Source organism: Rhinoderma darwinii, chromosome 4 (genome assembly GCF_050947455.1).
Source record: "Rhinoderma darwinii isolate aRhiDar2 chromosome 4, aRhiDar2.hap1, whole genome shotgun sequence".
In the NCBI taxonomy this organism is placed as follows: Eukaryota; Metazoa; Chordata; class Amphibia; order Anura; family Rhinodermatidae; genus Rhinoderma; species Rhinoderma darwinii.
The window spans coordinates 352,589,959-352,612,427 of NC_134690.1; the positions used below are offsets into that span (position 1 = coordinate 352,589,959).

The 22,469-nt window shown below is 41.7% G+C and overlaps 1 protein-coding gene across 4 annotated transcripts in view; it reads left to right on the forward strand.

Moving 5' to 3' along the window:
- CFAP61 (cilia and flagella associated protein 61) overlaps positions 1–22,469 on the forward strand; it is a 367,571-nt gene that overhangs the window by 155,357 nt on the left and 189,745 nt on the right. For 3 of the 4 annotated variants that reach the window (XM_075862970.1, XM_075862969.1, XM_075862972.1), the window contains exons 11-14: positions 7,950–8,128; positions 9,578–9,617; positions 18,347–18,486; positions 22,129–22,255. In XM_075862970.1, the coding sequence (XP_075719085.1) occupies positions 7,950–8,128; positions 9,578–9,617; positions 18,347–18,486; positions 22,129–22,255 (486 nt within the window). The remainder of the gene's footprint in view (positions 1–7,949; positions 8,129–9,577; positions 9,618–18,346; positions 18,487–22,128; positions 22,256–22,469) is intronic. The other variant, XM_075862971.1, reaches the window with a different exon arrangement.

Here is a 22,469-nt window from a genome sequence, read left to right on the forward strand (position 1 = left end):
TTCAATGCTTGGTCAATGAGTACCTTTGAATAATACCGTTATTGTTTGACTTGAACTTTATTTGTTAAGGTAGTCATACGCTACAGACATTAGCTGATGTACTATATGTTCAGTCAACGTTCGTCGGGCATGAAAAAAAGGATCGGGCATGTTGAATAAGCTACCGGCAGTGGAATCTGGCAGTGGCTTATACCTCCTCCCCATTAAGAAAACTTGCATGTTTGACTGTACCGAGCATACTTGTGTTTGTGTATAGGGAGGTTGAGAGGAATAGCAGTGAGACAAATTAGTGTTCGGTTGACAGCTATTGAAGGTGTATGGTCACTGGTTTCAGTAAATTAATATTATTTTTATATAATTAAAAGTTCTACAAATTTCCAATATACTTTCTGTATTAATTCCTCATGGTTTTCAAGTAAACAATGAATGTTCCTACTGAATTACAACAAGCAGAGATCTTGAAAGCCATGAGGAATTAATTCAGAAAGAATATTGGAAAATTGTTTACCTTTTAATTATACAAAAAATAACAATCATTTGCTAAAACCGGACAACCCCTTTAACCCCTTCCCGACATTTGCCGTATAGGTACGTCATGGAAAGCATTGACTTCCCGCATCTTGACGTACCTATACGCCGAATGTTTGGGACCGGCTCAGAAGCTGAGCCGGTGCCTTCCATCACCGGATCTCAGCTGTATCTTACAGCTGACATCCGGCTGTAACGGCGGGGACCGCTCAAACGCGATCGCTGCACTTAAGGTGTTTGCAGCTCATCGGAACCCCAGCAATGAAATTGCCGGGGTTCCGGTGGCTGCAATGGCAACCGGAGGCCTAATACTGGCCTCCCGGTCTGCCTAGCACCGAAGCCGGTCAAGATCCGCCCGGCGGCAGAGCCTGATCGGCTTCCGTAGCTGCCGGCAAGATGGCGCCGGGTCAGGAGCTGATCCGGCGTCATCAGCGGTGGAAGTCAGCTGTACTGTACAGCTGACATCCACCTGTAATGGCAGGAACCGGAGCTAGCTCCGATCCCTGCCATTAACCCCTTCGATGCAGCAATCGAAAGCGATTGCTGCATCGTAGCGGTTACTAGCAGATCGCCAGCCCTGACAGGCAATCAGGACTGGCGACTGCTGTTATGGCAACAGGAGACAAAATGGTCTCCTCTGCCATTACGGAAGCCGATTTACGCCCCGCCGGGAGGCGAAGCCTAATCGGCTTGCTGTCAGTGAATGACTGACAGATCTAATAGGTAGTGCAATGTATTAGAAAAAAAAATAATCTGACCGTTGGACCTTCAAGTCCCCTAGCGGGACTTGAGAAAAAGTGTAAAAAAAGTATAAAAAAAAAAGTGTAAAAAAAAGTGCAAAAAATAAAAGTTTTAAAACAATAAAAGTTTCAAGAAATCAAATAAAACACAATCCCCCTTTTACTCTTATAAAGTCCTTTTATTATTGAAAAATAATAATAAACCATATGTATTTGGTATCGCCACGACCGTAACGACCGGAGGTATCAAAATATTATATTATTTATTGCACGCGTTGAACAGCGTAAAAAAAAAAACTTAAAAAAACGTTACCAGAGTTTCTGTTTTTTGGTCACTTTGCCCTACAAATATTAGAATAAAAAGTGATCAAAAAGTCGCACGTATCCAAAAATGGTACCTATAAAAACTATAGCTCGTCCCGCAAAAAACAAGCCCTCATACAACTCCGTCGACAAAAAAATTTAAAAGTTATGGTTCTCACAACTTGGCGACAGAAAAAATACATTCTTTTTACAAAAGTAATTTTATTGTGCACAAAGTTGTAAAACATGAAAAAGTTCTATAAATTAGGTATCGCCGGAATCGTACTGACCCGCAGAATAAAGTTAACATGTAATTTATAACGCATGGTGAACGCTGTATAAAAAAAAAACGAAAAAAGCTGTGCCAGAATTGCGTTTTTTTGTTTACCTGGCATCCCAAAAAATAGGATAAAAGGTGATCAAAAAGTTGCATGTACCCCAAAATGGTACCAATAATAACGACAGCTCGTCCCGCAACAAACCAGCCCTCATACTGCTACGTCTATGAAAAATAAAATTAGTTATGGCTCCAATAAGTCAGGAAATCAAAAAATATGCAGTTGTGCCCGAGGGGAACATTTCTTCTGTTTGAAGAGGCGATTTATCAAGGACCTAAAATTAGGGAACCAGGAAAGGGAGGGCCCAAACATATCCGCTGGAAGCGACGGTGCCCGTATTATACCAGGACAACACTTCCCAGCAAAATTCCCCAAACTGCAAAGGCGCGAAGTGTGGATCAAAAGGGGGATAATAAAGGACGCCATATATCAGTGCGACACTGGCCTGTGCGGAAAGGATTGCTTCACAGCGTAACACACATCTATGGATTATTTTATTGGTTTTTTTTACCCCATTATTATACCACCTGACTATGCCCCTTATATACTCCGCCCGGCTTACATGTACCCGCACATTATAAACGGAAACACCAGTAAGACTCAATACAAAACTACTACAAGCAAAATCCACGCTCCAAAAGCCAAATGGCATTTCCTCCCATCTGAACCCTACAGTGTCCCCAAGCAGCAGTTTCCTTCCACATATATGGCACCGTCATACCCGGGAGAACCCTTTTAGCAATTTTTGGGGTGTGTGTCTCCAGTGGCATAAGCTGGGCACGACATATTTGCCACTGAATGGCATATCTAGGGAAAAATATAAATTTTGAATTTGTGAACCAATACTTTGTAAATCGCCAAATTAGGCCTCAATTTTACATGGTACGCTTTCACTCCTGAGCCTGGTCGACTGTACAGGCAAGAGATTAGGGCCACATGTAGGGTGTTTCTAAAACTAGGAAACCCAGCATAATAATTAGAGAGCTGTCTTGTTATGGTGGCACAAGCCGGGCACCACATATTGGCATATCTACGGAAAAAAATCCCATTTTCACTCTGCAACATTGAGTGCACACCAATTTCTGACAATCACCTGCAGGGTTAAAATGCTTACTACACCCCTAGGTAAATGCATTGAGGGGTGTAGTTTCCAAAATTGGGTCACTTCTGGGGGGTTTCCACTGTTTTGGGCCCACAGGCGCCCAGAAACCAATCCAGCAACATCTGCACTCCAAATGGCGGTCCTTCCCTCTGAGCCCTGCCGTGTGCCGAAACAGCAGTTTATGACCACATATGGGGTATTGCCGTACTCGGGAGAAATTGCTTTACAAATGGTGGGTTCTTTTTTTTCCTTTATTTGTTGCGAAAATGAAAACATTTGAGCTAAAGCTACGTCTTGAAGAAAAAGGATTGTTTTTATTTTCACTGCCCAATTCTAATAAATTCTATGAAACATTTGTGGGGTCAAAATGCTCACTACACCCCTAGATGAATTCCTCAAGAGGTGTAATTTCCTAAATGGTGTCACTTTTTGGGCGTTTTGTTTTTTCCCCTCAGGGGCTTTGCAAATGTGACCTGGCCTCCGCAAATCATTCCTGCTTAATGTGATCTCCAAAAGCCAAATAGCGCTCTTTCCCTTCTAAGCCACGCCGTGTCTCCAAACAGCCGTTTATTACCACATGTGGGGTATTGTTTTACTCGGGAGAAATTGCTTTACAAATTTTGCGGTGCTTTTTCTCCTTCAGTCCTTGTGGAAATTAGAAAAAATTAGCTAAACCTACATTTTCTTTGAAAAAATTTAGATTGTCATTTTCAGGGCCTACTTCCAATAATTTATGCAAAAAACCTGTTGGGTCAAAATGCTCACTATACCCCTAGATAATTTCCTCAATGGGTGTATTTTCCAAAATGGAGTCACTTGTGGGGGGTTTCCACTGTTTTGTTCCCTCAGGGGCTTTGTAAATGTGACATGGCCTTCGCAAACCATTCCTGCTAAATTTGAGCTCCAAAAGCCAAATAGCGCTGTTTCCCTTCTAAGCCCTGCCGTGTCTCCAAACAACCGTTTATGACCACATGTGGGGTATTGTTTTACTCGGGAGAAATTGCTTTACAAATTTTATGGTGCTTTTTCTCCTTTAGTCCTTGTGGAAATGAGAAAAAAAAATCACTAAACCTACATTTTCTTTGAAAAAATGTCGATTTTAATTTTCACGGCCTACTTCCAATAATTTCTGTAAAAAACCTGTGCAGTCAAAATGCTCACTGTACCCCTAGATAATTTCCTTGAGGGGTGTAGTTTTCCAGATGGGGTCACTTTTGGGGGATTTTGACTGTTTTGGCACCGCAAGAGTCCTTCAAACCTGACATGATGCCTAAAATTTATTCTAACAAAAATAAGGCCCCAAAATCCACTAGGTGCTCCTTTGCTTCTGAGGCCGGTGCTTCAGTCCAGTAGCACGCTAGGGCCACATGTCGGATATTTCCTAAAACTGCAGAAACTGGGCAACAAATATTGAGTTGCATTTCTCTGGTAAAACCTTCTGTGTTATAAAAAAAATTGTATTAAAAATTTATTTCTGCAAAAAAATATGAAATTTGTAAATTTCACCTCTACTTTGCTTTAATTCCTGTGAAATTTGTAAAGGGTTAAGACATTTTCTAAATGCTGTTTTGAATACTTTGAGGGGTGAAGTTTTTAAAATGGGGTGACTTTTTGGGGGTTTCTAATATATAAGGCCCTCAAAGCCACTTCACAACTGAACTGGCCCCTGTAAAAATGGCCTTTTTAAATTTTCTTGAAAATGTGAGAAATTGAAGCTAAAGTTCTAAGCCTTGTGATGTCATAGAAAAATAAAAGGATGTTCAAAAAACGATACCAATCTAAAGTAGACATATGGGTGATGTTAATTAGCAACAATTTTGTGTATTATAACTGCCTGTCTTACAAGCAGATACATTTAAATTGAGAAAAATGCTAATTTTTGCAATTTTTCGCTAAATTTTGGTGTTTTTCACAATTAAATACTGAACATATCGAGCAAATTTTGCCAGTAACTTAAAGTCCAATGTGTCACGAGAAAACAATCTCAGAATCGCTTGGATAGGTGAAAGCATTCCGGAGTTATTACCACATAAAGTGACACATGTCAGATTTGAAAAATGAGGCCTCATTCACACGACACGGTCTGAGTGTCGGCCGGGAAAATCGTCCGTTTTTCCCGGCCGGTTTGCATCCGATTTGCATCCGTTCCGATTCCGTTCCGGGCCGAGTTGCCGTTTTTACCGGCCGATTTGGACCAGATTTGCATCCGTTTTTTTCCCTGTCCGTTTTAAAATCGGATGAATTTCATTTAAATTTGTTGCCACACACAGCCCTTTGTAGATAATGCCACAGCCCCCCTGGTAGGTAATGCCACCCAGCCCCCTGTTGGTGATGCCACACAGCCCCCTGTAGGTAATGCCACCCAGCCCCCTGCAGGTAATGCCACCCAGCCCCCTGCAGGTGATGCCACACAGCCCCCTGTTGGTAATGCCACCCAGCCCCCTGTAGGTAATGCCACACAGCCCCCTGTAGGTAATGCCACACAGCCCCCTGTAGGTGATGCCACCCTGCCCCCTGTAGGCGATGCCACCCTGCCCCCTGTAGGCGATGCCACCCTGCCCCTGTAGGTGATGCCACCCACCAGCCCCCTGTAGGTGATGCCACCCACCAGCCCCCTGTAGGTGATGCCACCCACCAGCCCCCTGTAGGTGATGCCACCCACCAGCCCCCTGTAGGTGATGCCACCCACCAGCCCCCTGTAGGTGATGCCACCCACCAGCCCCCTGTAGGTGATGCCACCCACCAGCCCCCTGTAGGTGATGCCACCCACCAGCACCCTGTAGGCGATGCCACCCTGCCCCCTGTAGTTGATTCCACCCAGCCCCCTGTAGGTGATGCCACCCAGCCCCCTGTAGGTGATGCCACCCAGCCCCCTGTAGGTGATGCCACCCAGCCCCCTGTAGGTGATGCCACCCAGCCCCCTGTAGGTGATGCCACCAAGTCCCCTGTAGGTGATCCCACACAGCCCCCTGTAGGTTGCACCCATCCCCCCCCCTTCCAGGAGAAGTCACTGACTTCAATGTCCATATATGGCCAGTGTAGTCACTGACTTCTCCTGAAGAGGAATTCCCTGCCACAGGTCGGGAATTCCGCTTCAGAAGTGAGTGACGTCACTGTGTCCATATATGGACAGTGTAGTCACTCACTTCTCCTGTAGCGGAATCCCCGGCCATAGAGTCGGGGATTCCGCTGCAGAAGTACGTGACTTTGCTGTGTCCATATATGGACAGTGTAGTCATGCACTTCTCCTGTAGCGGCATCCCCGGCCATAGAGTCGGGGATTCCGCTGCAGAAGTGCGTGACTTCGCTGTGTCCATATATGGACAGTGTAGTCACCCACTTCTCCTGTAGCGGAATCCCCGGCCATAGAGTCGGGGATTCCGCTGCAGAAGTACGTGACTTTGCTGTGTCCATATATGGACAGTGTAGTCATGCACATCTCCTGTAGCGGCATCCCCGGCCATAGAGTCGGGGATTCCGCTGCAGAAGTGCGTGACTTCGCTGTGTCCATATATGGACAGTGTAGTTACTCACTTCTCCTGTAGCGGCATCCCCGGCCATAGAGTCGGGGATTCCGCTGCAGAAGTGCGTGACTTCGCTGTGTCCGTATATGGACAGTGTAGTCACGCACTTCTCCTGTAGCGGCATCCCCGGCCATAGAGTCGGGGATTCCGCTGCAGAAGTGAGTGACTTCGCTGTGTCCATATCTGGACAGTGTAGTCACGCACTTCTCCTGTAGCGGCATCCCCGGCCATAGAGTCGGGGATTCCGCTGCAGAAGTGCGTGACTTCGCTGTGTCCATATATGGACAGTGTAGTCACGCACTTCTCCTGTAGCGGCATTCCCGGCCATAGAGTCGGGGATTCCGCTGCAGAAGTGAGTGACTTCGCTGTGTCCATATCTGGACAGTGTAGTCACTCACTTCTCCTGTAGCGGCATCCCCGGCCATAGAGTCGGGGATTCCGCTGCAGAAGTGAGTGACTTCGCTGTGTCCATATCTGGACAGTGTAGTCACGCACTTCTCCTGTAGCGGAATCCCCAATCCCCGGCCGGGGATTGGGGATTCCGACTCCTACAGCGAGCAATAAAAGACCCTCCTCCTCCTCCTCCTCACATGCACTCTGCACTGTGAGGAGGAGGAGAGAGAGTGCGCGAGCGACGGTAGACCCGGCCATCACTCGGGACACATTCCGGTGATGGCCGGGTATTACCCGGCCCCATAGACTTCTATGGGAGCCGGGCGGCAGGGCACCCGGCCGAAAATAGAGCATGTCCTATTTTTTGACGGCCGGTTTTCCCGGCCGTCAAAAAATCGGTCGTGTGAATAGCCCCATTAGGGGTCTATTATTCCTAATGCAGCCGGGTGCCGGACGATTTATGAACGGCCGGCACCCGGCCGGGAAACCCTGTCGTGTGAATCCCGCCTGAGGCTCGGTCAGGAAGGTCAAAAGTGGCTAAAGAGGGAAGGGGTTAAGTCCCATGGCCTTATCTCTATGATAATATTAACAGCTTGTATTATTTACAAGTAGTAATACCACCCATCAGTGTTTAGTGGTCTAGACTTGAGTCTTAGATAAAAATGCTCAATTGTTGTCATACGCATCTCTGACAGTTTCACTAACAGTCTCATTATGAAGCAATCAGAGGTAGCGGACGGCAACATTTAGGAAAGGGTCAACAATATAGGAGTTGTTATTGTAAAAGTAATTTTCTAATTTCCTTCCTTAAAACATTTATTATATTACTACATTATTGCATATTGTTTTCCACAGTATCTGTCTTTTAGCATGCACACATTGAGAACCATATATACCTGAAAAATAAAAGTCTTGAATTTGTTTGCCTTATTCTCGCTGCAGACTTTTGTAGTATCTGGTGATGCAAAATTTTGTATGTATTAAACAAAAGATTATTCCCAATCCTTGCCTCTTATTGCAGCAGAAAGGAACACTGAGCAGAGCTTCAAGTTCAGATGATGCCATCAGAGGTGTGAATTGCAAGACCCCAGAGACACCAAGCACAGATGTAGAGAGACAGCCCTTCCGCCCTGTGTACAAAGGAGATGTTACTGCTTTCTGCATACAGCTGTTTTGCATTGATGAAAAGCATGAAACAAGGCAAGTGTGCAAGGTTACAAAAAAAACAGTTATGACTTAAAGGGTATGTTCAGGTTCTAGCTTCATATTACAATTTATATATAAAAATAAAATCAAGTAACTTTGTAAATACATTGCATTACTTGTCTTGTACTGATCCTGAGTTACAACCTGCATTATAGTCCAGAGCTGCTTTCATAATTCTGCATGATGCTATTAGAAATAGTTGTCAGACACAGCATAGCTGTGCTAATATGAAGCAGCTATCCGTTATTGTGTCCTACGTAAGATTTCTTTCAGTGCCTCGTGTTAAGACTACACTTTGAAGAATGTAAATTACCAGTGTACGCTCTGCAGTTTATTGAGCTAGCGAGGAGTACTGGGAGATTTCAGCTCTGAAGCCAGCAGAATTGTGAATGCAGCTCTGGGCTATACAGTAATATAGGACGTAACTTAGGATGGAAACCAGATAAGTCATGCAATGTATTTACAAAGTTATTCAACACACAGACTTTATTATGTTATATTTCCAGTGCATACAATTAGGGCTTGTCCACACACACACAACGGAATTGCTGCAGAAAATTTCTGCAGCAATCCTGTTTAAAAACGCAAGCATTCCGCTACGGCAAAAACCGCACCATTTCCTGCAGTTTTTACGGCGCAAAATGGTGCGTATTTTGCTGCGTTCTTCACAATGTTTGGAGATGGAGTCATGTTCTCTGAAAAACGCAGCAATTCTGGACACTTTCCGCAGCAGGAATTGACGTGCTGCGGTTCGAAAAATACACACAGCACGTACATTTCTGCTCTGAATTTTTACACAGCACGTGGATGAGATTTGTTAAATCTCATCCACTTTGCTGCTACTGTATTCTGCTGCGTTTTTTCAGTCTGAAATTCCGGCCGGGAAAAAAGCGTAAATTCCACAGCGTGTAGATGAGCCCTTACAATGCCGTAGTTGCGTTTTTCATGTGACAAAAGCACTTTAAATGGAAAAAACTAAAAAGGCATATAGTGAACAAAGTTGCAAAGCCCTTAGTACATACTGAAACTTTCTGTCCCCTCTTTGATCCAGGCCTAAATTGGAAATATACTGTGTGTAAATAACATATATTCAGCAAATGTATTGAGTCCTCAAAGACCCCAGAACTTTTGTGATAGTCGAAAGGTCGTTTGCAACTTGATCTTAGTAGGTTTGTTTTACAAAAAACATTGATCTCTTATCCACTGGCTATGATAGCTGTACACAGCTATCGCCGTCAATCCTATACACATTGAATAAAGCGATAGCTCGAACGCGTGACACTACTTAGTCGAGTTGCAGTTTCCTATAGACATAATGGCAGAAGTAGGCTGTAACTGTTTTTAAAATAATAATTGTTCCAACAATGATATCAAGTCTTCTATTTTTTTGGACTTTCTTACATTTTGTGAGTTTTCTAACTGTTTTTTTATTTTATTTGAAAGGTCCATCAACTTCTTGAGTCATGTCTTTGGTTTGTTTCCTGTAAGTATAATTAACCAATTAATCAATCTAATCTATCAAAACAAACAAATCCTTTTATTGTTATTGTCTAAATTCCTAGCTCAATCGCAGACACAAATATAAATTATGTTTTAGGGTTTCTCTATATGATTAAAAAAAATATATAATTGTGAAAATTAAATGTCTTCCTACTATTATTTTTCACTAAAAGCCCCTAAAAAAAAAAAAAGCCCTATCTGTCACAAAAAAAAACACTTTAACCCCTTCAGGACCAAGCTCATTTTGGCCTTCAGGACCAGACCCATTTTTTCAAATCTGACATATTTCACTTTATGTGGTAATAACTCCGGAATGCTTTTACCTATCAAAGCGATTCTGAGATTGTTTTCTCGTGAGACATTGGACTTTATGTTAGTGGAAAAATTTGGTCGATAAATTCAATATTTATCAGTGAAAAACACCAAAATTTTGTGAAAAATTGCAAAAATTAGCATTTTTCTAAATGTAAATGTATCTGCTTGTAAGACAGGCTGTTATACCACACAAAATTGTTGCTAATTAACATCCCCCATATGTCTACTTTATATTTGCATCGTCTTTTGAACGTCCTTTTATTTTTCTATGACATCACAAGGCTTAGAACTTTAGCAGCAATTTCTCACATTTTCAAGAAAATTTCAAAAGGCTATTTTTACAGGGGCCAGTTCAGTTGTGAAGTGGATTTTAGGGCCTTATATATTAGAAACCGCCAAAAAGTCACCCCATTTTAAAATCTTCACCTCTCAAAGTATTCAAAACAGCATTTAGAAAGTTTCTTAACTCTTTAAATGTTTCACAGAAATTAAATCAACGTGGAGGTGAAATTTTAAAATTTCATTTTTTTTTTGCAGAAATTCATTTTTAATCTATTTTTTTTGTAACACAGAAGTTTTTACCAGAGAAACGCAACTCAATATCTATTGCCCAGATTCTGCAGTTTTTAGAAATACCCCACATGTGGCCCTAGTGTGGTAATGGACTGAAGCACAGGCCTCAGAAGCAAAGGAGCACCTAGTGGATTTTGGGCCTCCTTTTTATTAGAAAATATTTTAGGCTCCATGTCAGGTTTGAAGGGCTCTTTCGGTGCCAAAACAGTGGAAATCCACCAAAAGTGACCCCATTTGGGAAACTACACCCCTTGAGGAAATTATCTAGGGGTCTAGTGAGCATTTTGACCCCGCAGGTTTTTTGCAGAAATTATTGGAAGTAGGCCGTGAAAATTAAAATCTACATTCTTTCAAAGAAAATGTAGGTTTAGCTAATTTTTTCTAATTTCCACAAGGACTAAAGGAGAAAAAGCACTGCAACATTTGTAAAGCAATTTCTCCCGAGTAAAACAATACCCCACATGTGGTAATAAACAGCTGTTTGAACACACGGCAGGGCTTAAAAGGAAAAGAGCGCCATTTGGCTTTTGGAGCTCAAATTTAGCAGGAATGGTTTGCGGAGGCCACGTCGCATTTGCAAAGCCACTGAGGGGACAAAACAGTGAAACCGCCAAAAAAATGACTCCATTGAGAAAACTACACCCCTTGAGGAATCCATCTAGGGGTGTAGTGAGCATTTTGACCCCACAGGTGTTTCATAGATTTTATTAGAATTGGGCAGTGAAAATAAAAAAAATCCTTTTTCGTCAATAAGACGTAGCTTTAGCTCAAAATGTTTAATTTTCTCAACAAATAAAGGAAAAAAAGAACCCCAACATTTGTAAAGCAACTTCTCTGATGTACGGCAATACCCCACACGTGGTCATAGACTGCTGTTTAGACACACGGCAGTGCTCAGAAGGGAAGGAGCACCATTTGCTTTTGGTGTACAGATTTTGCTGCATTTGGTTTCTGGTCGCTATGTTGCATTTGCAAAGTCCCTGTTGAACCAAAACAGTCCCCCCCAGAAGTGACCCCATTTTGGAAACAACACCCTCAAGGTATTCACCTAGGGGGTGTAGTGAGCATGTTAACCCCACAGGTGTTTTGCAGAAATTCGAGTGCACACGATGTGGGAGAGTGAAATTGGGAATTTTTCCTTAGATACGCAAATATGTGGTGCCCGGCTTGTGCCACCCTAACAAGACAGCTCTCAATTTTTATGCGGTGTTTCCCGGTTTTAGAAGCACCCTACGTGTGGCCCTAATCTTTTGCCTGGACATTCGACAGGGCTCAGGAGTGAAAAAGTACCATGTAAAATTGAGGCCTAATTTGGCGACATATAAAGTATTGGTTCAGATGTGAAATAAAAGAAACCCCTGAGAAGTGACCCCATTTTGGAAACTACACCCCTCAAGGCATTTATTAAGGGGTGTAGTGAGCATTTTCACCCCACGTGTCTTTTCCATAAATGATTGCGCTGCCGAAGGTACAAATTAAAATTTTGCCCTAGATATGCCAATTCATTGTCAAATATGTCGTGCCCAGCTTGTGCCACTGGGGACACACACCTCAAAAATTGTTAAAAGGGTTCTCCCGGGTATGGCGATGCCATATATGTGGACATAAACAGCTGTTTGGGCATGCTGTAGGGCTCAGATCGGTGGGAGCGCCATTTGGCTTTTGGAGCGTGGAATTTGCTTGGTAATAGTTTTGTTTGGAGTATCACTGTTGTTTCCGTTTATAATGTGGGGCATATGTGAGCTCGGCAGAGTACATCGGGGCATAGTCAAGTGGTATAATAATAAGGTAAAAAATATAATAAAATGATCCATAGATGTGTGTTACGCTGTGACACAATCCTTTCTGCACAGGCCGGTGTCGCACTGATATATGGCGTCCTTCCTTATGCCCCTTTTGGTCCACACTCCGCACCTTTGAAGTTTGGGGAATTTTGCCGGGAAAGTGTTGTCCTGGTATAATATGGGCGCCCTCGCTTCCAGCAGATATATTTGGGCTCTCCCCTTCCTGGTTCCCTAATTTTAGTGCCTTCATACATCGCCTTTTGAAACAGAAGAAATGTTCCCCTCGGGCACAACTGCATATTTTTCTTTCCTGAATTATTGGAGCCTTAACTTATTTTATTTTTTCATAGACGTAGTGGTATGAGGGCTGTTTTTTTACGGGACGAGCTGTAGCTTTTATTGGTACCATATTGGGGTACATGCAACTTTTTGATCACTAGTTATCCTTTTTTGGGAGGCAAGGTGACAAAAAAACAGCAATTCTGCCATAACTTGTTTTTTTATATACAGCGTTCACCGTATGTTATAAACTACATGTTACCTTTATTCTGTGGGTCAGTACGATTCCGGCGATACCAAATTTATAGAACTTTTTTATAACTTTTTGCACAATAAAATTACTTTTGGAAAGAGAATGTATTTCTTCTGCCGCGATGTTGTGAGAGCCATAACTTTTACATTTTTTCGTCGATGGAGCGGTGTGAGGGTTTGTTTTTTGCGAGACGAGGTATAGATTTTATAGGTACCGTTTTTGGATACATGCGACTTTTTGATCACTTTTTATTTACATTTTTGGAAGACGGTGACCAAAAAAACAGTAATTATGGCAGTGTTTTTGAGGGTTTTTTTTACGGCGTTCACTGCGCTGGATAAATAACATAATATTTTTATAGTTTAGGTTGTTACGGTCGCAGCGATACCAAATATGTATGGCTTTATTATTTTTTTCAATAATAAATGACTTGATAAGGGAAAAAGGGCGATTGTGTTTTGTGTTATTACTTGAAACTTTTATTGTATGTTTTCCAACTTTTATTTTTACTTTTTTTACACTTTTTTTTACACTTTTCTTTAGTCCCACTAGGGGACTTGAATGTCCAACTGTTTGTTTGATGTTCTAATACATTGCACTACCTATGTAGTGCAATGTATTGGAACTGTCAGTTGTTCACAGACAGCAAGCCGATCTGGCTCTGCCTCTGGGCGGGGCCTAATCAGCTTACGTAATGGCAGACAGGAGTCCATTGTTAGGGCTCCTGTTGCCATGGTAGCAGTCGCCAGCCTTGCCATCGCGTGGCAAGGCTGCCGATTTGCTACAAACCTCTAGGATGCAGCGATCACAATGGATCGCTGCATCGAAGGGGTTAATGCCAGGAATCGGAGCTAGCTCCGGTTCCTGGCGATAGATCGGGGTGTCCGCTGTAACATACAGCGGACACCCACTGCTGATGACGCCGGCTCAGCTTCTGAGCCGGAAGCTGAGCCGGCGCCATCTTGCCGATGGTACCGGAAGCCTCCTGGGCCCCGCCGACGACGGGGCATAGGAGGATTCCGTTACAGGCTCATCGGGAGGTAAGTATTAGCCCTCCGATCGCCTTTGCAGCCACCGGCAACCCAGCGATCACGTTGCTGGGGTGCCGGTGGCTATAAACTCCTCACATGCTGCGATCTCTATTGAACGCAGCATGTGAGGGGTTAATCGGCCGGATCGGATGCTAGTTCCGGTCCTGGCCGATACCTCAGGGTGACAGCTGTAACATACAGCTGTCACCCGGCGGTGATGTCGCTGGCTCAGCTCCTGAGCCAGCTTCATCTCCATGACGTACATTTACGTGAAAAGGCGGTAAGCCACCAGCTTTAATCACGCAAATGTACGTGATTGGGCGGGAAGGGGTTAAGAGCATGTTAATATCAATACTATCATAGCTTGTAATGGCCATTTACTTGGAACGATAACAAGCGGTCATAATTATAATTGCCCAGTGCACTTGTGATAAGAGAAATGTTATAAATTGTGAGGAAGGTTGATGCATACATCCAAACTTGCACGATCCCTGAGCAAATTGAATTAAATTACTACAAAATACAATACATATAAGCAGAAATCTTTGATCGTAATAATATTACGTAATCTGTTATTGTCAATCGTTACTAAACACCAGGCCATTATAGGTGATCTCAGATAAGATCCTATTGGTAATAGATTGTTCCCATTGTACCACAACTTCTTCATTTAAAGCTAGAATTAGGACTGACGTTCTGGTAATGAATTATCAGGAGGTTCATCTCATTACTGGGAAAATAGCTATCTGTGAACCTGGCCTGAGGCTATCCATTTTATTAGATGTAGACTGTCCTCAGACAGATGGTGTCCTTATCGTAGTGTAAATGCTGTAGATGCACTGTTCAGTAGAGCCTGTTTAGTATGTTTAAAAATATATATATATATATATATATATATATATATATATATATACACAGGGTGGGCCATTTATATGGATACACCTAAATAAAATGAGAATGGTTGGTGATATTAACTTCCTGTTTGTGGCACATTAGTATATGAGAGGGGGGAAACTTTTCAAGCTGGGTGTTGACCATGGTGGCCATTTTGAAGTCGGACATTTTGTATCCAACTTTAGTTTTTTCAATGGGAAGAGGGTCATGTGACACATCAAACTTATCAAGAATTTCACAAGAAAAACAATGGTGTGCTTGGTTTTAACGTTACTTTATTCTTTCATGAGTTATTTACAAGTTTCTGACCACTTATAAAATGTGTTCAAAGTGCTGCCCATTGTGTTGGATTGTCAATGCAACCCTCTTCTCCCACTCTTCACACACTGATAGCAACACCGCAGAAGAAATGCTAGCACAGGCTTCCAGTAGCCGTAGTTTCAGTTGCTGCACATCTCGTATCTTCACAGCATAGACAATTGCCTTCAGATGACCCCAAAGATAAAAGTCTAAGGGGGTCAGATCGGGAGACCTAGTGGGCCATTCAACTGGCCCACGATGACCAATCCACTTTCCAGGAAACTGTTCATCTAGGAATGCTCAGACCTGACACCCATAATGACATAAATAACTCATGAAAGAATAAAGTAACGTTAAAACCAAGCACACCATTGTTTTTCTTGTGAAATTCTCGATAAGTTTGATGTGTCACATGACCCTCTTCCCATTGAAAAAACTAAAGTTGGATACAAAATGTCCGACTTCAAAATGGCCACCATGGTCAACACCCAGCTTGAAAAGTTTCCCCCCTCCCATATACTAATGTGCCACAAACAGGAAGTTAATATCACCAACCATTCCCATTTTATTTAGGTGTATCCATATAAATGGCCCACCCTGTATATAAAATGTTTTATTAGTTTATTCTTGTGACATGGTAATAGAGGTTGAAGTTACAGGTTTTTTTTTAGAAAAGATTCAGTGTACCCTCAAGACAGCACCTCCTGTCCCTGTTCTTTAGCAGCTAAGCAAAGTATAGTTTAGCAAAGATGATTAAAAAAATGCAATATAGCTCACTAAAGTTTAATCTTCTGGAAGTATTCTGTAATATTTTATTGCTTTTTTTATTATTTTAAGGGAATTGAAATCAGGAGAAATTAAGCATTGGACCCATTGAATAAAAATCAAATTTTTTACACATTAGAGTGCTGGATCTGCCTTTTCTACACATCATTTTTGCCTCATGAATATAGCAGACTCATAACTATGAATCCTCTGTATTCTATGTTAGGCTCTATTAGCCAAACAATATTTTTTATGCGGTTTGGGTTAATAGTTCAGCGGACCTGTCCACATAATATGCTGCCCTTAAACAGGACAGCATAGTATGATAATGGATCCGCTTTAAAGACTGTCTGGTGCTAAATTGACTTTTCTGCAAGCTGAAATCTTGCAGTTCTTTTCTCGTTGCTGGTTCAATGTCAATAAATTATGGGAGTTCAGCTAACCTTTAGGGGTTTGTGACAACAAGCTTGCCGAAAGTTTCCAATAACAACTAGCTGAATTATGAATGAAGTTTATGGAGAGGGAGCAGAAAGAAAGAGACAGGCGCTGCCCATACAAGTCTCTAGAGAGGGGAGGGGGAGCAGGAGAAGAGTAAAAAGACTCAGACAGACATGCTGCAGCTTCCCCGTAAGTGTTAAGGCCCTTTTACACTGGGCGATTATCGGGCAGACAAGCGTTCATAGAACACCCGTTCCCGAAAATTGCCCTGTGTAAACAGGGCAGCGATCAGCAGATGAACGAGCAAACGCTAGATCATCTGCTAATCGTATTGTTTTAAAAAAGTGAAATATTATCGTTGTCGGCAGCACATCTCCCTGTGTAAACAGGGAGACGCACTGCCAGCATGATAATAATGTATGGGGACGAGCGATTGGAGTAATGACTGCTCGTCCCCATACATAGCTCCATGTGACAGGAGCGAACGAGCGCCGATCAATGATGTCACATTGATCGGCGCTCGCTGCACAGGTCAAATATTGGCTGGTGTAAAAGACCCTTTACTGTCTCATCCCAGTGCTGGATTCTCAGCTACACTGCTCAGCACTGCTGTATAATCTCCTCCATACTGCTGCAGCCTCTATATATAAATAAAAGATAGAAATAGGAGACAAGATTCTCCACTTCCATGTGCAGTGTATAGAAGACATGATAGAAGTTAGGCTCCGTCCACTAGTTCAGCAACAACTGAGAATTAGAGATAGATCCTGCAGGGGAAAGCGGCAAAATAATATAGAATATAAGTCATATAATGGCCAGAAATAGTGTTTTTGCTCATGTACACACATGACAGCTAATTCTGAAAAGTAATCTAAAAAGTTAAGCATTAAAGAGACTCTGTCACCACAGTATAAGTGCCCTGTCTCCTATATAAGGAGATGGGCGCTGTAATGTAGATGACAGTAATGCTTTTTATTTAAAAAAACGATCTATTTTCACAACGTTAGGAGCGATTTTGGTTTATGCTAATGAGCTTTCTTAATGCCCAAGTGGGCGTATTTTTACTTTCGACCAAGTGGGAGTTGTACAGAGGAGTGCATGACGCTGACCAATCAGCATCATGCACTCCTCTCCAGTCATTTACACTGCACTAGCGATATAGTTATATCGCTATGTGCAGCTACATACACAAGCCCTAACATTACTAGTGTCCTGATAATGAATACACATGACCATCCAGCCTGGACTCTTTTTTGTGAGATTCCAGCAACGGATACGAAATCTCGCGAGATCACGGAGCTAAACGAGATTTGGTTTCACTTGCCGGAATCTCACAAAAAAAGATTCCGAAGTGTCAGGATTCTGAGTACACATGACATCCAGTCTGGATGGTCATGTGTATTCATTATCAGGACACTGTAGTAATGTTAGGGCTTGTGTATGTGACTGCACATAGTGATATAACTATATCGCTAGTGCAGTGTAAATGAATGGAGAGGAGTGCATGATGCCGATTGGTCAGCGTCATGCACTCCTCTGTACAACGCCCACTTGGTCGAAAGTAAAAGTACGCCCACTTGGGCATTAAGAAAGCTCATTAGCATAAACCAAAATCGCTCCTAACGTTGTGAAAAAAGATCGTTTTTTTAAATAAAAAGCATTACTGTCTCTTTAAGTAAGTGCTTGCACTAACACCAGCCCAAAACTTATCATACAATTAGTAAGTTTCATAGCCCTCTGTATACTTCTGTGTCAGGACAAATATCTACAATACATGAAAGATTTGCAGTGTTCGGGAATAAATAATTAGCACATGACAAAAAATCTAAATGTTTGACAACAATAATCACTATAATTAAAGCGAAGACAGTATTAATGTAGGTAAAGTATTATCACTCATGTAATGCTATTGTATTGTTTATTTATAAGGTCCCCCTGTCAGCCTGTTCCATCTCTAGTGCATGAAATCGGGCTAATACTGTGAGCTCTGATGCATGAAACATTTTAATTAATTAGTATTTATTCCCAGTTGTATGATATGCATGGATTCCAGTAATGTGTTTGTGTTTCATTGCTCAAGGATAAAGACTACTGCATCATCACGGTTCCTCACCTCACCCCTGAATTTCCTCTGCTTGAGAGCTTTGTGCGAGCCGTGCCTCTGAGTACATGCACTTTGCCTCAGGAGCTTTATATTTTCCACCGAGCTGGCTTGATCAAGTAAGTGGAAAATCAACCCCAGCAATCTCTGCTTGTCCTTTTTACACCTTTACGTGTCTGAAAATAGGATCACAATAAATTGTCATGTCAATACACAACTCCTAGCTTTGGCTTTTCTATGCTTTTTATTAAACCTGTATTAATAATGAATGAAAAAGAAAACCCTAATTAGTAAAACATATAAAACACAAATGTACAAGTGATTATACCATTTTTCTGATATAATGAGCCTATTGTACGACGTCCTTTTTGTCTTTATAATGGGCTATATGACTAATGTACATGCAGAACTTTCAATCTCAACCAGAGGTTATGGAAGTATGTGGACACCTGACCGTCACACATATATGAGTTTGTTGGACATTCCATTCCAAAACACTGGAAGTTGATATGGAGTTGTACCCCCTTTTGCAGCTGTAACAGCCACCACTTTTCTGGGAAGGCTTTACACAAATACTATGGTTGTGTCTGTGAGAACTTGTATCCATTCAGCCAAAAGAGTATTTGTGAAGTGAGGCACTGAAGTTGAACAAGTTCTTGCTCTCAATCAGTGTTCCAGTTCATCCCAAAGTTGGTCGATGTGGTTGAGGTCAGGGCTCTGTGCAGCCATTTGAGAAATTTCATACCAAACTAGTCAAACCATGTCATTATGGACCTCATTTCGTGCACAGGGACACAGTCATGTTGAAACAGGAAAGGGCACAAACTGTTGGCACAAAGTTAGATGCATACAATTGTCTAAAATGCCTTTGTATGCTGTATCGTTAACATTACCCATCACTGGAAATAAGAGGCCTAGACCAAACCCTAAAAAGCAGCCGGAGACCATTATTCCTGCTCCACCAAATTTTACAATAGGCAATATTCCGGTAGATAGTGTTCTCCTTGCATCCACCAGACCTAGATTTGTCCATCATGCTGCCAGATAGTGAAACAGGATTTGTTAAAGAACACATTTCCATTGCTCCAGAGTTCAGTGGTGGCGTGCTTTACATCACTCCAGCCAGAAGTTGGCATTACGCATGGTGATCTTAGGCTTTCGTGCAGCTGCTTGACCATGGAAACCGATTTCATGAAGCTCCCGATGCGCAGTTCTTGTGCTGATGTCTCTTCCCGACTCAGTTTGAAACTCTGTAGTGAGTGATACAACAAAGGATAAGCAATTTTTACTCAGCACACGCTTCAGCACTTGCCGGCTCTGTGAGTTAGCATGGTCTACCGCTTGGTGGTTGAGATGTTGTTATGACTAAATGCTGTGTGATGTATCAAAAGTAACTGTGTATTTACCAGAGCTGATCTAAATCTTATTGAGATATCTCTCTGGATTCTGTTTCAGTCACTGTGATTTTGTTACGAACAGTCAGGTGACTTAGCAATTTTTTTCTAGCTATTCACTCCCTAAGATCAAGGACTAAATAGTATTCAGTGTAATATCTACCAGAAGGAGCCACAGAGAAACAACATATTGAGGAGGGAGCAGGGACTAGGCATTTATTGGAGGCATGGGTCACTCTGTGACAAAGTGATATCTAAAGAGTACTCAGCACAGATATGTTTTGATTTATTTAGGACTTATTTCACCAACACACTATATAGAGTTCAGTAAAATGCTAAATTATGGACTTCCTATATTCCAGTGAGAATGTACTTTATACAAAACCATCTTCCATAAGGAAACAATAGCAGCCATTAAATAAATAAAAAAAACCTCACTGCAAATGTTCATATAGACATGATATGGGCTTATTATAATCAAATACACAAAGCTGATAATTAGAGATGATAATTAGTCTCATTAGTGGCTTTCACTCCATGCATATAATGAATGTTGCATTGTAGAGGTGTTTAATTCAATATCGATGTAATTGTATTCTTCTTGGATCATAAATTACAAATGACCTTAGAAAATTCTTATTGCCTTAACCATTTTGTGTATCATTTATTAGTAAACATTTTTAAGTATGCAACTATACTAAACCACCCTGATAATTCTACATTTGTAATCTTTTTTTTACATCAGTGTGCTTGAATACTATATTTGTATGCAGAAAGTGGATGCAAAATAGTAATGAAGTTAATCAAATGGCTAATAGAATCCAGACATCCATCAGAGCCATGGGACTGAGCTTTAATTAATGAGCATAGATCCTAGAGATAAGAACACTGAGCTTAATTAATATGATGTCTTGTGATCATTACATCTCTGGCTGTGTCTTGGAGAAGATTAAATATACAAGTTTAGTCCACAGTTGATGATCACATGAATATGTATAATAAGTATAATATGCCGGGTGTTTATATTTAGTACTTTATGGCTTTTCATTTTTGCTGTATTTTATGTAAGTACCAGCCTACTATTATGTTTGGTATATCTCCGTAAAGTGTTAGAGGGTTCTTCAGAATTTAGTAAATGTTGCTGAGCTCATGTAAATGTTGCTGAGCTTCATTTTGATGTTCACGGGGGTCCGGCGGGTGGGATCTACTGATCATATATTGATGGACATCAATTGGAAATCCCGGAAAACCCCTGTAAGAAATAAAAGCTGAGCTCTGTATAATTGCCATGGACAAAAAGGCCAGTTTTAGGCCCCATGCACACGACCGTAGGTTTTGTCCGTAATTGCAGACCGTAATTACGGTCCGCAATTACGGACCCATTCATTTCTATTGACCATGGGCACCTTCCCTTATATTTGCGGGAAGGTGTCCGGGCCGTAGAAAGCCTCCGCAAAAGATAGGACATGTCCTATCTTTTGCTTTTTAAGGACCTTGCTCCCATACTTTATATGGGAGCATGGTCCGAAAATGTGGGTGGCTGTCCGCAGCTGCCAGCGGCCGGCCGTGCTTGTAATCACGGACCGTGTTTACGGACACGGCCGTGTGCATGAGGCCTTACAGTTAAATTCTTGATAAAGTTGGTCCTGAAGAGCTGATCTTGGGTATTGCATTATCAGAGGTAGTATTACTTGTTTACATGTCATTTGTCCATACAAGCTCCACCATGAATGAGATATGTATGCTGAGCTCCATGGACATCTTCACTGAAGTCTCTATGGACAAGCACATGTACTGTAATCAATGAACCTCCAATCCACCCAAGTTGTCCATGAAATTAGAACTTGTTGACAGACTTTTAGCACAATGTGTAGACCACTACATATATTTGTTTTTTTAAGCAGTATTTGCTAAATTCTGGAGAAATCTTTTAATGTGTTATGGGGGAAAAAAAGTTTGAGCTTAGTAATAACATCTCAAAAAGACATAGTTAAATCCTTGATCTTATTGAAACACATTCTTTGTATTCTGATAAGGCATGAAAGTGTGGGTTTTTCATTATCCCAGTGCCATGCTATACAGCGTTCCCTCTGAGATCTAAACCAGACTGTGTGCATAAGTACTAAAAAGCCAGAGGGATTAATGTGCTAATGGTATTGTAGCTGTATTTCCACCAGCTTCTCAGTGTTGCTTCCTGCCTCGGAATAATGGTCCTGAAAGAACAGCTCCTGTGGGCCTTTGCATTGAACATTGTGTGTCTACCAGCTCCTGCTTTATAATAAGCTGCATTAGTACATTTAATCTGCAATTAGATTCCATGCAGTCATAAACTAAGAATTTACATGAGTCTTTTACCCTTATTTTCAGTCTGATACAGGTGAGGGCAGCAAAGTACACGGATGTACCAGCAGTTGAAAAGTTAATAGAAAGCCTACATCTCCATGAAAGCATATTGGATGACCTAAAAATCTACAATGAAGCACGAAGGGATGCTGTGAGTGACATCATTCAGGATTTGTATAACATTGATTTACTCATCCCTGAACTTGTTATTACTGTCATATATTATATTGGTAAATTTGAACTCAATATTTGCTGCTACTTGCACCACAAGGGTGCACATTCCTATTGGTAAAGCTGATAATTATAGATTCCTCTGCTGTACATACACAAGGTAACAATTATGGAAAAGAAAATTCAATGGATGC